The sequence below is a fragment of the Zeus faber genome (genome assembly GCF_960531495.2).
Source record: "Zeus faber genome assembly, chromosome: 18".
Taxonomy (NCBI): Eukaryota; Metazoa; Chordata; class Actinopteri; order Zeiformes; family Zeidae; genus Zeus; species Zeus faber.
In genome coordinates, this window is record NC_137210.1 from 21,995,986 (window position 1) to 22,013,048 (window position 17,063).

Here is a 17,063-nt window from a genome sequence, read left to right on the forward strand (position 1 = left end):
GAGATAGATTCTATCTATCTATCTATCCCTAACATTGGATCAACAGAAGATGGCGCTGTTACATTATAAGGGGAAGCCCAGTTGGCCGGACATATGCACAATCAGTTCAACTGGGCTTCCCTCCCTATGACTCAAATTCAGCGGTTTCAGTTTGGCTCCAAAATAAAAAATAAAAATGCAACTCGTGGAGTGTTTGGGTAAAAAAAAAAAAAAAAGGTCAGAGGGCTGGGTGTGATAGACAACACATCCTATGGAAAACATACACTCTTGTCATAGAGGGATAAACGATGATGATAATTGGGGTGTGGCTGAAGGTGTGCCACTGTGGAAAATTGAGAGAAAGATAGAAAGCTGAGGAGGAAAAAAAATAAATAAATCTGTCTCTTGTTGCGTGACGCCAAACAAACAAACATGAAAACAAAAGAAAAAAAAAAGTTGGTTTGTTCTTTTATTACATTGTGATCATAATCAGCTTCAGTTCCGTCAGCTCGCTCTTTTTGGATATTCTTCATGACGCTGTAAATGAGTGTGATCAGATTAGACCGTGGACAATAGCGGGTGTTGGGAGACTGTCAGTCTTCATCCTAACATTGCATTTTGGTTACAAAACTCATGTATAGAGGAGACGGTGGTGCTCACAATGCAACCTGCCATGTCATGCCAACTCCCACCCGCACTTGAGAGAAAAAGTTATGTATTGACTAACAGAGATCGAACAATAACATGAAGGAAATACATAATTGCTGCAATTCAGTGGTATTTAGCCCTTAGGAGCAAATGTGACTATGTGCTGGATATCTTCCATGACACACCCACATAACGTGACTGTGCCCCAGAAAAAGTCCAGTGAACAAAAAAAAATTAAAATAAAAACAATGTTCACCTGCTCTCTCAAGTGCAAAAAAATAAATTTGGGTCAATATGGACTTAGGATGAACTTGTGCACCAACAGGCCAATTCAGGCTGTACTGCCTCCTGCGCTGAATTGTGTTTCAAATGCAGTCCTGGAAATAGTGTGCCAAGCGGACGGACAATGGCTGTCTTGGTTGTGTCTTTGAGAGACAGGTAGGGCCGGCTTTAAACCCAGTGGTTTTCAGCCTTTACCACCTAATTTCTTTACCTCTTCAGCTGTCTCAGCTAATTAAAGGAAAAAAAAAAAAAAAATCAAACCAATCACTGAAAGAACGAACTATTCCATCATAAATGGACCCTAGAGCTCATCATGTTCATAGACATTATACTCTTTCGCCGTTATCTGTCCATTGTTATCATGATCACTCTTGCGGAAAATATCAGCCATTATCTTCTCATAGAATGGTTCATCACGTGGAGGCCCATTTTTTTCATACTCCAGTTTCAAATATTGTCTCACCTGGAAAAAGAAATAAAATAAAATCATTGTTCAATTATTTTAACTTGTTTCCTTTATTGTAACCTGCCTTTATAACAAGCCCTAAATGAGCAGTTTCAACAATAACTCATTCAGAAAGGTCAAGAGGGCCAGTCACAGTTACGTTATTTGACTTCTGTTTAAAAATTGACAGATCTAAGAGCCAAAATAAAAGGAACCCACCAGCTGTGTTTATTTCAATGACAGTATATGGCAGTTACCTCAGCTTTCGTGAGAGATCTGTCTTTATCAAGGTCTATCTCGCTGAATGCCTCCATGCTCCGTGGTCCTCTGGACACCGAGAACAGCTCCACCTCGAAGATCAGAGTGGCATTGGGTGGGACTGGATCTAAAAAGACACAAATGTGCGAATTTTACACCAAGGGCAACTTTGATTATCAATGACATCGATTCTTGGTAGTGATGGAGAATTTTGTTTGGTTTAACAACAAAATTACTTTAATTGTATCAGCCATTATAGAGTAAATATATGATGTAATGCCTTCATTGTTGAACGATAGCTTCGCCATGTTTTAACCCCAGGCCTTAATAGCGTGGGTTGAGCAATCGTATAGTTTAGGTCTTTGTAAATTCTGTTAAATGTTGATTGATTCTTGGTGAATGTTATTAGAGACAAACCAAAGGTAATGATTCTCTGATCGAACTAATCGGCAGTCGACAGTTAAGCACTGTTTAAAAGGTTTTTGACTTTGGAAAAGGGTAAAACAGGGAAGAGTTGAGGAAAAACATGCACACAAGCATTGATAGAAAGACAACTTTATGAATGCATTAAGGAAATTAAACAACGACACGAGGAAAACATGGAACCTGATTGAATTCATCTCAAGGTGGGTTAGAACATGCATATCCATGCATTGCGACATCTCAAATCCATGCAAGCAAATACTAGGATGGCAACTTGAGGAGTTTTCTAAAATGCGTCAGTAAACATTAAATGCAACAAAGACAGACAAAAAAAAAAAAAAAAAAAAAGAGAGAAATATGGGCTGGGCAATGTGGATGAATTTATTACATTTAGTCATTTAGCAGACGCTTTTATCCAAAGCGACTTACAATTATTCAAACACCGATGGACGCAGCCATCAGGAGCAATTAGGGGTTAAGCGTCTTGCTCAAGGACACTACAGCATGCTAGCAGGAGGAGCCTGGGATCAAACCAGCAACCTTTAGATTACTAGACCACCAGTTTGCTTTCAATATCGATGTTCACGATCCAACTGTAGACAAATAACACACTGACATATTTAAGGTCTAATTTTGTAACAAATTCTGGGTAATATATATATATTTTAATAATCACTGATTTGCACTACAAATTGTGTATTATACGGTGATGTAAAGAACAATAAACATGAATGCAAGTCATCGCCCAGCCCTGAGTGAAATAGACGGGAAACCGTTAAACCTTTGCATGCTTACAGTACATGCCCTGGAGAGATGAGTAGTTGACAGCCTACAGTGGTACACTGCAAGGGATGCTCTTTCAATTATAATGCTGTGAAAAGAGACAGAGTATGACAGCAGTTTTTTGCAGCAAAGAAACAATATAACAATTCACTCCAAGTTATAACCAAACAATGCATGGGAACATTTTAAATTTTGTATGACAAATTGAAATTGCAGCTGACCAAAAATAAATAAATGTCAATCACAGGAATGCAAACAGACAAAAAGACACTGCTCTTGCCTGAAAGAGTCTATTTTCTCTGATTTGATTTGTGGACTTGGAAACTTTGCAAGCAAAATATGTACAAGATATTAAACAAATACCGTCTACCCTTATCTTCCATGATAAAGTATTACCAGGCCTTATAAAAATGCCTGTATCGACACCTGTTTTCTTTACAGACAATCGTTTTCTTTTCCTTTTATTTTTTTTATTTTTTTTTTAAAACCACTGTAAAAACTGAGCTTTGATTTTGACTGAAAAGTCAGGTCGAGTATAATAAAAATAGTTTTGGTATAATCAATTATCGTGTTTTCTTACCTTTGCCTGTCACTCCAAATCCTAGGGAAGCTGGAACGGTGAGTTTTCTCTTCTCCCCGGGGCACATATCCATCATTCCAAGATCGAGGCCCTTGATGACTTGCCCAACACCCAACACGAACCACTGGGGATGCCCGGCTTTGTCGGACCGACTGTGGAGACCGGGCACACGCAAAGCGGTGCTCACTTCCAAATATCAGATGTCTGGCCAACTTCACAGATGCCTCTGGGTACCGATTACATTCTCGTTACGAGATAACCGACTCTGGCGACGGAAACGTATCAGCAAACGCAATGACTACAACTGCAAGAATAATATTTGAAGTCGTTTCTTTAGAAAGAAGGAACGTTGCCCCGAGCCTGCAGGATAAACAGCAGAACGCTCTCGCCTTAGTGACTCGAGATTCAAGACGTATTTGTCGCGCGCAGTCATACAAGCGGGGGTGCGGCGAAAGGTTAAAGGGCAAACTCCGCAGACCGGGCAACACAGCAGGAAGCCGCGATCGCCAAAATAAAATAAAATTGAAATAAAATAAAAAAGTAATCAAACAATCGGAAACGAAACGCGGAATTGCGTGTACGGCGCGCCCGCCTCACCTGCAGTAGAACTGGGAGCCGTCTTTGGCCAGGTAGCCGTCGTAGTGCACGTTCATCAGGTCTCCCTTCTTGCTCTTTTTGTGACACTCGCTCGGCACGGACACGACCTCGATCCGCACCTCGTCGCCCGGCGCCCCCTCGCCGGCCCCGGCGACAAGGGCGAGCGCCTGGAGCAGCGCCACGGCGCAGAGCAGACACACGGGCCTGGACATCTTGCCGCGGGGTTTGAGTTCGTGGCAACTCCGTGAACGACGTTCGGGGCGGCGGTGACGCGGGCGGCATTTCGGCCAATCGGGGGGCGGCGTTTCTCGGGGCGGTGACGCGCAAGACGGGGCGGGTGTGACGTCGGCAAATGGCGTTCGACCTTCGAGCGCGTTCGTGTATGTGTTCAAGTTCAAGCGCAAGAGATTATTTGTCACATACATATACATGCGGTGTCCGTCTGCTGTAGTACATAGCACCAACACTCGTCTCTATTATATTATAATATATCTAGAATTTGATTAATTAGCTAATTTTTTTTTTGCGAATCCTGGGGAATTAACGTCTCAACGACGGACGTATGGAATAAAAGACGGTCGTCTGTCATTGTTAAAAGTCAGCTGTGAATTCCGAAGCACACGCGGCCGAATGGACCGGGGGGGGAAGGCTCCGTAGGGGGCGGGCACCGTTGGCGAGACGCCGGGGCGACGCGGCTCTCCACCAATAGCAACCCACGGGGGGGCGGGACATATGTTGCGTTTACCGCAAGAAGCCGCTTCCCGGCGAGTCACTGCCCCCCCGGCCGAGACAGCACCGCGCCCGCTGCCGAACCTCCTCGCCGGCGTGAAGACGCCGTTTCTCCCCTTTTTAGACCGCCCGCTAGGATTGAAATGTTACGCTCCAGGTTCCCGGCGCTGCTGAGGGAGTTGTTTCGCACCGGCCTCAAGCGCCCGCTCGCCGCGTCCCGCCACAAAGCGTGGCTGCCGGCGCATCGCTGCTTCGGCGCCGCCTCCTTCGACGCCAGAGCCGGCGGCCGACCGGGGCTCCTGCGTGGCGGCGCCAGGTCCTACTGCGCCAAAACCGAGGGCGCCGTCGAGGTGGATGACGCGGCGAAGAAGGATGCCACCAACGGCGGGCCGACGAGCGATAAGTACGGAGTAATAATGACTACCACGCCGTCGGTAAGACGCCGTGTCTGTTTGTTAGTGCGCAGCGGCGTCTTTCACCGTCCTCCCATGCAAGCAGGGGACTACCCAACTTGACACACACTATAGTATCGATATTATTGTTATTATTACATTGTTTTTACATATGTATAAAATTTTTGGAAAATATATATTTATTTATTTTTTTAAAGTGTGTGTGTGTGTGTAACTACATGTGTTAAATTCCAACGTATAAGCTCGATGGGTGTGCTATTGAACAAAAGTGTGATTGTAATTTGACAACAATCTTTACCATTTGTCACGTCAGTACGGGCGACGTGATGCAATTTGCAGCAGGCGTTGCCTCCGGGGGGGATTTCGTCAGGAGGCTGCCGTTGATATCCCCCATGTAGCGACTGTGCTGCACCTCCTCTATCTGTCTCTGTGCAGATGGAGGGGCTAGTGCATCAGTTGGAAAGTTAAAGTGGTATAATGGGAGTAGGCCCGCTGTAATGTAGGCTTGTTGCAGACCACTAGGCTTCTAGGGAATTCCACTCCATGACACACACACACACTGCATGCGTCATGTATGTAGGAATGCAGTCCCGCTTGTCTTTGTCCGTCAAAACAGTAGGACAGTAAACCCAGTCACAAGTTAAAAACAGCACCTCTCTTTATCAGGGAATATTTTTTTTTTTCCCTCGAGCTAAACCCCCACTTTGGTATTTGTCAGAATAAAAATATGGGTTATTGGATATGAAAGCATTACAGATGTGACTCTCGTAGGTTGAGTACCTCCAACATAGCCAAAAGACCGTAGATTGTCCCAAGGAATTTTGACACTTCCTAATGGAGCTTATTTTAGGAGATTTTGAATTGCCTTTTGCTTCTGAATTGGCTTTTGCTTCTGTGCCGAAATCTTTTGCTTCTTCTCTAAGTGAAACTGTAACTGTTTTTGAAAAGTATCATACAAAATGCAATACTAGATTAACGTTCCGTCTTCAAACTCTACACACTGGCAACACATGAAAAAAGGAAATCTATCGAGATATAATTGCAGCCAACTGACCATCATTGAATTGACTGAATTAGATTAGACTATAAAGCAGTTAAATAAGATGGAGTCAATCTACAGTATGTAGACTACTATACAGTAGTATGGCTGCGCTTGGATGTGTGTTCTCACTAAGAACCTAAGCCAGGGTGTTGAATTTGCATTGGGAAAGACAGCTCTGCTTGGAACCTCAGCGCTCTCTCCTCTGCTAATTAGTTTTCCCAGTTATGAATGCTTCCTCAGTCTGATCCGCTGCTTGGCCAGTGAGACATGGTTGCAATGCAGCCACCCTAAAACGAATATTTGGTGTATGCACAAAACATAGAATGAGTCAATTTCTTGTAATCGCGCCGCTGTCAAAATCCAGAATAAAAAGCAATCGGATATTTTATATTGCAAGCTGTTTTTATGTCTTGTGGTATAATGGCAACATTATAAGTATTGGGGAAGAGGTCGCTTGATAATGATAATAACTACATCAACTTTTGAGGTCACATTAGGGATACGTGCTCCACATAATCTTGTAAGCGCTGGTTTGGCACATAGCCAATAACCAAGGCGCTCGGATGATCAGTTACAGCTTAAATTGCTGGATACAGAAAGGATCAAGCTTCTATTTAAAAAGAAAAAAACTCCAATCATTGTCATTACCGCTACTTGACACCAATACACGCGCAAAGCCAAGAAGGACAATGTAGAAGTCATCAAAGTCAGTATGCACTGATTGAAGCATTGTTTCGGTACTATGTAGTGAATTTGGGATCTTATTACATTTGAACCTTGTTGATAGCTGCCATAATGATTTCTTAAACCAGGTAGGCCTTAGTTGAAGGGTACGATTGTTTTCCCCAACCGATATCCAATGAAATCACTGACAGTTTCACACGGTCACGGATTTCTGCACAATTAAGGGCGTTAGAATTGTGTGTTAGCTTTTCAGTGAGCTTCAATGCATTCCAATGGGACAAATGATTTGGCTCGCGCAAAACAATTGTGAAACAGAAATGTTTATTTCCAAAAGGTAATCGCAGCATCTGAATTGGCAGTTGGTTGCAGTATGTAATAACACTAGCTTTCCATGTGGCCAAATTGTACTACACCTCTTTCTTAAAGTAGTTCCATGTGATATTCAGTATTTACCACAGTTAAAACACAATCAGAGAGATCATTAATTAACTTGTGGCACTTTTACGGCTGTCTGTCATGCTTTCCCAAAGGATTTTTACCATGACCATATTGTTTTTCACTGTTGGACTGCTTTATTTTATTTCATTTATTAATTTAACCTGTGCTGTCAGCATGCTTGGGATACAAGAAAGTATTTGTATGCCACTGCATATAGGACAGTTAGTCTGCAAGTGGGTTTCAACTTCTCAACCTGCAATGCAACTCTTTATTCATTTTTAAATCGTCAAGAACTGCTGCAATAGCTCTGTCCTGTGGACAACCTGTGGGATGATAAGAGCACAGCTTTTTGTTATACAGAACCACCACCAATCCCCCCTCTCTGACCATCTTTTGGTCTAAAAGCAACTATCATTATTACGACTCCAAGAGGGGGGAATCACCACTGGTGAGATAAATAAACATAGAACCAAACGACATGGAAAAACAAACGGAAACATCAGATGACAACACGTATTGACAACACAGAGTTAATAAAGTCGAGGAACAGCTATTCAACGCGTGGCCTCTTCCTGTGGTAGCTTTGGCAGTAAATGAGGGAGAAAAGGTGTGTGTGTGTTCAAGGTTGAACAATGTCATTTATAAAAATCATGGAATTGTGGCCTCTCTAACCTACCAATCGGCTGCTAAACTCACACTTAATACTGAACAATGGAAATGTTAAAGTGTTCCCCTCAAGCTAATAAGCTATTTCTCAGAGCTGGCTATAAGGATTTTTTTTTTTTGGTCCACCAAATTTGGAACAAGAGAGCAGTTGCCTGTTATTTGTTCAGAGGCAATTGTCAATTTGTCTTGGGTATTTTCTACAGGGACTGCACTAAGTGCCTCCATCTGTCTATGGCTACTGTTGTGGAGCAGGAAGTGCAGTAATCACTGCAAATGTTATCTAACATTTTAAGCTCTGGAGACTGCAACATCATCCTATGAGTTGTTTTCACAAAGATGTGCCACATTCTTCCCTTAACGATGGCCATAGTATCTGCTAATGTCTGCTAGAGCAGTTATAGTGACAGATGTCCAGTCAATGACACTTGCTCTGGATGCCTGACAGTAAATATTTTTAGTTGGCCTTCGTCTGCAAGAAGTGTTTGCACTCATTTTCTGTTGCCGTGGCTGTGTGTGAAGTGTTTTCCCCTTTTGGAAAGTTTGGAAAAATGGGCTGGTACACGGGGAAGGGCGGAGGGTGGGGGTTGTTGCTGGTCGAAGTACTACTGATGCGTATAATACGCAGCAGCAGCGCTGCCTTTGGGAATTGGATGAAAGGTTCTATAATGCTGCAAACACAACTTGTGTGATATAATGACTCATTATTTCAATATGGAAATGAAGCAGAGCTCTAATGAGAATTTGCCTGAAATTTGAAATGCAGGCAGCAAGTGTACTGTCATGGGAAAACCTTTTTTGTGTTTTGTGTTGTGTTGCAAGTCTTTTCTACTGTGGTATTTGGATCTTTGACTTGGGCTGGGGTGAGTTGGTTCCACTACAGGCAGTGGCATCGTGTTATTGGCGGCGTGTGAACAGGCTTGGATGTTTGCTTTATTAATCCATTGGCCGTGCAGGGGTAGACAGTGCTAAAGACAAGGGCATTCCAGGAATTCAGGCCGAGCTTGGCCCGACTCTGGGCATGGTAGCGGCCAGTTGTATGTGTAGCTTGACATGTGGAGGTTAGGGTGTGGTATTTAGCTTCAAGTTCTACCTCCAACGCTGCAGGCGTCCATTGTGTTCAGGTTCACATAAGCAGCACTTTTACTCACTCACTGCTTGAGGGGCATTCTTTTATAACTGATGCTAAACTAGGGCTAGTGTTATGGAATTTTACATCATACTATCTACTTATCAATCTGGTCCCTCTTTGAATAGTGTCAAGCCAAAAGAAAGTTTGATCATTTATAAATTTACTATAAAGTAATTGGATAAGAATACCATCAAATCAAATTAATCTTTATCTTTATCTCTTCATCACAGTTACAGTGCGTCACAGGCCCACATCCAAAGGACAGTTTGATGGGAACCCGTAACCCTATTTACCCTAAGCAGTCGGATGGACAAACAAAAACACCCTTGAACCAAGTGAGGAAAAGAAAAATCTTGAGAAGAGAAACAAAATCTATCTCCTTCCAAATGTGCCAGGCAATGTGCCAAGTGGGCAGATATGATAATAAAGACGGACAATAGAGAAGCAAAAACAACTTATTGTCCATAGATATGAAGTGGTAAAATAAGAAACGCCATGAACAAAAAAACACACACAACGAGCGATATCAAAGTAAGCAAAGTCAATAAGGCACCTCATTTAAAGTGTTTCTGCTGTCTCGTAAGTAGGGTTTAAACACTTCCTCAATTCCCACTGGGCTTATACTGAGATTATCCTGTGACTTTTATTCTCCAGTGGATATATCTTATTTGGGCCATTCCCTCTCTTGAGGTTACAAGTGTGACAAGAAAGAGATGTGAAAATGGTCATAGTTGGTTGTAAATAGTCGGGTAAAATAAATCACTGTCACTGAAAATGTCACTATTTGAATTACAATATTTGGTCGAGTTGCCCAAGAGGTTGGTACTCATTCCAAAAAAAAACTGCCATCCTGCATCCCTACTCACAGACTGAGGCACATACAGTAATTCTTTCTGTGTGTGATACTGTTTTCTCCCAAGAATAATGACCTGCCACGACAATTATTCCTCAAATAATTGTACTTTTATCTTTGTGCAATGACGACTTTTAGAGAAACAGTCCTTATGAATCTGGCGTGCGATTCTCTGCCATGGAATGCTCATTCTCCGTAACTTTTCTCCGCTCTGTTAAACACTAGAACAGCGTTGCCAGCTTCGTGGTTTTCTCATTGATTTAAGGTACTTTTTTTAAGCTAAATTGCCAGTTGGGGGTTGGGGGGGGGGTGAGATCCCAGTTGAGGTTGTTGTGCTAGTTAGGAAATCCTGCAGTGCTACCAGAACAGTTATCAGAACACCTAAAATTATGCGTGAGGAGCGAGATTTGCCTTTTTTGGCTGTGAAGGGGAAGCGAATGGCAAAGCGACGATGGGAACCCACGTCTCTGAGTGATAGAGGCCAGTGTCTAAGCGCACAAACCTTTTGACAAACTACATACCAGAGGTGGAGAAGTAGCACAGATGTACAATTATATTATAATCTTAAGAGTCACTACATTTAAGTGTTTAATGTGTTTGCCATCAATCTGCTGTGACTTGGGGGAAAATCGGTGCAGTACCTCTGACATGGATAGTTAGGAGTTGGTGACATCAGCCCTCAGTCAAAAGGTCTCCTCTGTAGCTGTAGACAGGTTATTGTCAATCACTGTCTCAATTTCATGTCATTGTCTTGTCTAATCATGTTGTTTCTTTTTCTGGGCATGTTTCTTTCTCTCATTCTGCCTTCTTTATGTGTTTTGTCTGTAAGTATGACTCTTTTTTTTTTTCATGTTACCCGTTGAACTGACAATATAAGCACTACTACTGTGTGTTCTCCCTCCCTCCCTGTCAAATCTTTTTTTTTTTTTTTTTTGGTCATCCCTGAGTTTTACTAATCCAAATGTAATGTGTCTGTCGTGACAAAACCCTTCTTTATTTCCAAATAAAAGGTCAAGGTTCTCTAGGATGGGTGTGCATTTTAGTCCTTTAGTCACAGGTACATTAAGACTATTATTAGAACAGATAAGCACAAGGCCCTGCAAACACGTCACACCCTGAAACACGATAGCACCTTTCCCTCATGGAATCTGTAAGGAGTCTGTCACGACATTAGATGACTGTTACGGATACAGTAGGTAATAGGTTAAGGTTAATAAGTTATGTCCAGTGTCGATGCGATCGTTTGGACAATCTGTCGACAACAGATATACAATCTGAATCTTTTTTTTCTGGCTCTCAATAGCCTCTTTCCCACTTGCACTAAAAGCAGTAAATCTACTGGCAATGTTCTGTATTGGCGTCATGTGGGAAGGGAAACGAAGAAGAGGAACTGAAACTAGCCCAGTCTCTTTGGAGACAGGTCTTTATATCCTTAAATTGTATTATTTTTCTTTTTAAAAATGCCAATCAGACCCTAGGCGTGTCTTTTAGAGTAGAGCGCCATGGATCCTTTTTCCTTCCTGAAAACAAATTATTTTAAAAATATTTATACCAAATAAATATTGGCTAACCCCGCTATTTGTGCTTTACCGGTATTCGGATATGGATCCACCCCCAATTTACATGTTTGTCCCGGCAATGTTATTGCTGCCATTCACACACACTTCCATTCATAACTGTGCCGGCCTTTTCCTGGAAATTATACTAGGTTGAGAGTGGGGAGTGTCTTGAAATTTCTTCTGTCAAAGTGGAGAACATTCAAAAGTCCGCGGTTCTCTTTAAAAATGGCTTATTGCACAACCAGCAATTGTTTTCATATAGTATACAGTATAATATAAGACACATTTTGTCAAAGCTAGCTGAATAATCCCATATACACCATTCAAGGCTAGAATCACCTGATCTGGAAAAGCAGATGCCAATGGGCAATCAGCTGGTTTAAAAGGAGGTAAAAAATGAGGCAGCTAGAGAGACAGTGATCCATGCTACTGGGAATAGTGGGGAGGGAAAGAAATGCATTAATTGTGGCCCATATTTGAATTGAGAAAATCCGATTCCATATTTTCCCTTTTCCTGTTGCACTGTGCTAAAAAAAAATCTGAAGTTGTGTGTCACTGCGTGTTAGTCTGAATTTGGTCAAAGAAGCTCTGCAGCAGTTTATTATTGTGCAGTAGGAATGCGGCAATACTGACGCTTATCTGTGCTCTAGGCAGCCTGAGATAAGATACCACCTTATTGATAAATATTCAGGAATGTTTTTTTTCGCACCAGTAGAAATTATGATAACTTTAAGGAAAGTGTGTGTGTGTGTGTGTGTGTGTGTGTGTGTGTGTGTGTGTCAACCTAGGAGAAGAAATGCAGGCATTCTTCCCAGCCTGGAGGATTTGCTTTTCTACACAATCGCAGAGGGTCAGGAGAAGATCCCCGCTCATAAGTTCATCACGGTACGTTACGCAGGTTCTCTCTAAAATGGCTTTTTTTTTTTTTCCCCTCACACACTTGTTTTTACCTACATTTGAAATGTTGCTTTTATTTTTTTCCCATTTTACTTAAGGCGCTTAAAGCGACGGGGTTGCGCACAGGAGATCCCCGTCTGAAGGAATGCATGGACACCCTCAAAGCCACCCTGAGAAACACCACCGACGGTGTCATGCTAGACAAACATCTTTTTAAAAAGTAAGAAAACACTTTATTCTCTCACCTCCCCCTGCATGCATGGATATTGTACAAGAAAGAACTCACTTTACAGCCAGATGAAAGCCCTTCTATCTAAATGACTCTCTTGCAGGTTTCCCCCCCCCCTCCCCCATCACTGCAGAAATATACAGTTTCTGTTCTGAGCAGGCGGGTTTCCTGTTCAAGTCATATGGAAGGTTGTGGGTCATGTGCTCTTGACTGAATAACATTAAAGCGTGTAATCACACATAATGACTCACATCAACCATCTTGTCACCTAACACGCAACTACAGTATGTTGGCTCTCCTTCTTGGGTGGTCTGCGTGTAGTCACTGCTTGCTATTTGGGGACTGGAGTTGCAACAACAGACTTTCAAGTTGCTGTGTTTGAGTCGATGCTTGTATCGCCTGCTGTCTCAAAGCTTAATCTTTACCTGACGGCGCTTCATCACTGATCTTTAGATCTAGATGTGACTAAGCATTATGTCATACCATTACTGTGAAGAATCTGCACTCCTGTTTACATTGGGAAAGGGATGGAAGAAACTCTGCATCCATGGTACTATACCTCAGTAACACATGATCGATAGCTGACCCAAGTTAACCAATCAATAAATGTTGTCAGACAAGGGGTGTGTGTGTGTGTGTGTGTGTGTGTGTGTGTGTGTGTGTGTGTGTGTGTGTGTGTGTGTGTGTGTGTGTGTGTGTGTGTGTGTGTGTGTGTGTGTGTGTGTGTGTGTGTGTGTGTGTGTGTGTGTGTGTGTTCGTGCTCGTGCTCGATGGTAGTTATCGTCACAACCCTAGCTGCATGTGTTGCCCCCCCCCATGAGTTGTATTTAAGAAATAGATTGTATAATGTATTTTGCTTTTACGATGCAACAAACTTTTATTTATTTTTATATAATTTTTAACTGATAAGTATTAATTTAGCAAAATTCTTATTGTTGGTTAACAGTTAATTGTTAACATCCCTACAAGGCTATTTGCAAATATGTGACAATTTCATGGCTGATGTGGGGTTGTTGCTGTAACTGTTGTGTTCATCCACCAGGTGCGTCCAGAGCAACATCGTCCTGCTCACTCAGGCCTTCCGCAAGAAGTTTGTGATTCCTGACTTTCAGTCCTTCTCTTCCCACATTGATGAGCTGTACGAGAATGCCAAAAATCTGTCTGAAGGACAGGTATGTCATTACATAAATCTGTTCTTCATACACTCCTTGCCAACACATGTTTAAAAGGCCTCATTTTGTTTATTTATCGAGTCTTTTGCTTTAACGTGAGCAACCTTAACCTGTTTAGCCCGATGGACCCGCTGGCCGCTCCACGGCGCAGTCCGTTTTTGACGAGCTTTTTGCAAGATCAGTTTTTAAGCTGTTATACTGCATCAGAGCATTAAGTTTTCTCATGTGTTTTTCAAGGTCATGAGGTCTTCAGGTGGTCTTTTGAAGGGATTCTAGACCCTTTCCCCTCATTCTCGTGCGGTCATTAATGGCTAGAAAGTGTACCAAATGAGCATGGGAATGCCCATCATTAGGCACGAGTATAACGTTCCTTTACATTGAAAATATTCGTTTTTATCAGGCGCAACTAAAAGTATCAATGTGTACTACATTTGAATTGATAGAAAAGATTTTCATACAGTGTTAAGCTGCATCTCAAATCAGCTTTCTGAAGGCACTTGTATGTGACGCCAAGTACTTGTCGTTGAAAGCGGCTCTAAGCTTAACAGGTTAAAGAGATGAGAGCAATTTAAAAACAAGACTACAGTTGTCCAAAATGTCCTTCCTTTGCTTTTTTGTTTCTGCCAGGTTGCTGATTACATTCCACAACTTGCCAAATTCAGCCCTGACTTGTGGGCTGTCTCTCTGTGTACAGTGGATGGACAGAGGTAAGGCGATGCTTCCCTTTGAACATGTGCACAAGAATGTCTCACTCACTCACTCACTCACTCATCCCCATTGCGCTGGCTGGCACATGGGGCAGCAACAAAGTCCTTCCACTTCCTTCTGTCTTTGGCCACCTTCTCTATGTTCCCCCCTCAGCTCTGTTGGTGTTGTTGGAGTTCTTTCTCTGTTGTCCTGCTCCGTGTTATTTTGGGCCTCCCTCTCTTTCTTTTACCTTCAGGGGTTGCTTTGATATCCATTCTAAGCACATGGCCAATCCAGGTCCACCTACCTATCTCTCTCAAGTATGGAGTGTATGTCATCTTGCTGGGTGATTTTGAGAAAGTTATTCTTGGGAATGGTCTTTGGCTAGAATATAATGCAGTATCTTACTCATTAGGCCTGATGTGTGCAAGGTGGATAGTTTGTGAGGGTCCTGTTCTGTTGTTTCCCACATTCTGCACCAAACAGTAATGATAGTACACAGCTTTGGTAAATCCGGAGTGTGGCTTTGATGTGCAGTATTGGTTGGATTTCCAGATTTGTTTAAATCTTATGAATGGTGTGAATACCTTGGTTTGTACCCCCATATCAGTGTGGTCTAAACCCTTTTTCTCTATTGTTATTCCTGTTGATGTATTGATGTTGATGGGCATGACTTGGCTTTTGCTGCTACTTGTTGTCCAGGAGGAGGAGGGGGGGGGGGGGGGGGGGGGGGGTGTGTGTGTGTGTGTGTGTGTGTGTGTGTGTGTGTGTGTGTGTGTGTGTGTGTGTGTGTGTGTGTGTGTGTGTGTGTGTGTGTGTGTGTGTGTGTGTGTGTGTGTGTGTGTGTGTGTGTGTGTGTGTGTGTGTGGGGGGTTCGGTCACCCGCCAAGTCAAGGTCTTCAATGGTGGAATAGATGGTCCACCAAATTCTTGCCTTGTCTTCTATTGTTCTCCACAAGACCTAGTCTATGTTGAGGTTGAACAATAGCGCTGACGTCGCACATCCTTGGCAGACTCCAGATACTAACACAAAAGCGGGTGTTGTTTTCTCCCACAGTCAAGCCATGGTAGAGCTGTTGGATGATGTTTACCATATCGGAGGGGTGCCGTACAGTAGCTTCTTATGATCTTCCAGAGGCTATCACGACGGGTGTTGTCAAAAGCCTTCTGGAAGTCAATGAAGTTTATATACATTTGTTGTTTGCGCTGCTCAATGATGTTCCAGAGAGTAAAGATCTGGTCAATGCATCCCTTGCCTTTCCTGAATCCAGCCAGTTTGTCAGCGACTGCCAATTGATGATTTTATGGAATGCGGTCTCCCTATTACAGAAGTGCAAGATTTATTATTCACAAGTCAAGTATTTACACAAAACATCCAGTTTTACTAAATAGCAACAGGGAGACGTGCATCCCCACTGTCCGGTAGGGATTGTTTTTATTTATTTTTTGTCTTTTTTAGAACGGGACAGAACGTAACTGTCCCTTAACTCTGTTGTGTTAAAAAGACTGTTTCATGCATGTAGGAAAACAAACAAAAATAAATATCTAAAATAAAAACAAATGCATGGGAGACAGGAACCAGTGCATGCAAATGGTGCACCGCTGTCTGGAGAAGAAAAAAAGTGTGTGTGTGTGTGTGTGTGTGTGTGTGTGTGTGTGTGTGTGTGTGTGTGTGTGTGTGTGTGTGTGTGTGTGTGTGTGTGTGTGTGTGTGTGTGTGTGTGTGTGTGTGTGTGTGTGTGTGTGTGTGTGTGTGTTTTTGTTTCGTACTTGTATGGAAAATGAGAAACGTAACCCTAACTCAGAGAATTGGAACCGTTTTGTGTTTATTTTGTTTTGTTTCTCCTTCAGGAAGCGGTGTGCATTGGCTTCTGTACCAGTTTCTACCAGTATAGTTTCTTTGGGAACTACTTATTTTAGTTTGTTTTCCTACATGTATGAAACAACGCTATTAAACACAACTGAGTTAAGGGACTGTCACGTCCCGTTCACGTCACGTCTCCCCGTTGCTATGGGACTTAATTTCGTTAAACTGGATGTTTTTGTGTAAATACTTGACTTGTAAATAATAAATCCTGCACTTCTGTAACAGGGAGACCGCATTTGCCACATTACGTGACTTTATATGCGTGCCTGCCACACCCCCCCCTTCCCAAGTCAATCGGCGACCACTGCCCCCCAGCGATCACCAATTGGAATTTTACAGGATCACCCAAGCCTAGCTCAGACCAACAAACAAAACAAGGGGCTGTCCCATTCTGTCTCGTTCCAAAAAAAACCTGTGTCCCCCCACTGTCGGGACAGGTTGCTTTAGGACTTAATTTAGTAAAAACTGGATGTTTTTGTGGAATTACCTTACTTGTAAAAGACAATAAATCCTGCACACACTCACGGAATACAAGGAAAGCTAAGTATCGGAACAGCTGCCTTATTTATTTTTTATTTTTATCAACTCTCTTTCTTTAATGTGAGCAACCTTAAGGAGATTAGAGTAAGTTAAAAACAAGACAATAGTTTTACTTCTCACAAGCTGTTTATCTTCCCCAAGAACTTTGTTTAAACGGCTATAAT

General features: G+C 42.5%; 2 protein-coding genes across 2 annotated transcripts in view; one reads left to right on the forward strand and one right to left on the reverse strand.

The window, feature by feature from the left end:
* Positions 1-426: 426 nt before the first annotated feature.
* On the reverse strand, positions 427-4,248 carry fkbp7 (FKBP prolyl isomerase 7). Its single transcript, XM_080019432.1, has 4 exons — positions 3,996-4,248; positions 3,399-3,550; positions 1,612-1,739; positions 427-1,372 (listed from the first exon to the last, which is right to left on the reverse strand). Exons 1-4 carry the CDS (start codon positions 4,205-4,207, stop codon positions 1,211-1,213), a joined length of 654 nt encoding a protein of 217 aa, XP_079875558.1. The 5' UTR covers positions 4,208-4,248; the 3' UTR covers positions 427-1,210.
* Positions 4,249-4,809: 561 nt separating this feature from the next.
* The window catches only part of glsb (glutaminase b), a 40,517-nt gene continuing 28,263 nt past the window's right edge, over positions 4,810-17,063 (forward strand). The window contains 5 exon segments of the mRNA XM_080019193.1: positions 4,810-5,127; positions 12,297-12,393; positions 12,504-12,625; positions 13,677-13,806; positions 14,434-14,513. Of these exon segments, the coding sequence (XP_079875319.1) occupies positions 4,868-5,127; positions 12,297-12,393; positions 12,504-12,625; positions 13,677-13,806; positions 14,434-14,513 (689 nt within the window). The 5' untranslated portion in view covers positions 4,810-4,867.

Bases quoted from the DNA above. Each gene is read 5' to 3' on its own strand.
- fkbp7 (XM_080019432.1), bottom strand. From the start codon at position 4,207: ATGTCCAGGCCCGTGTGTCTGCTCTGCGCCGTGGCGCTGCTCCAGGCG. The intron at 1,740-3,398 runs GTAAGAAAACAC...GTGTCTTTTTAG, and splicing joins ATTTGGAGTGACAGGCAAAG to ATCCAGTCCCACCCAATGCC. The intron at 1,373-1,611 runs GTAACTGCCATA...TTCTTTTTCCAG, and splicing joins GATCTCTCACGAAAGCTGAG to GTGAGACAATATTTGAAACT.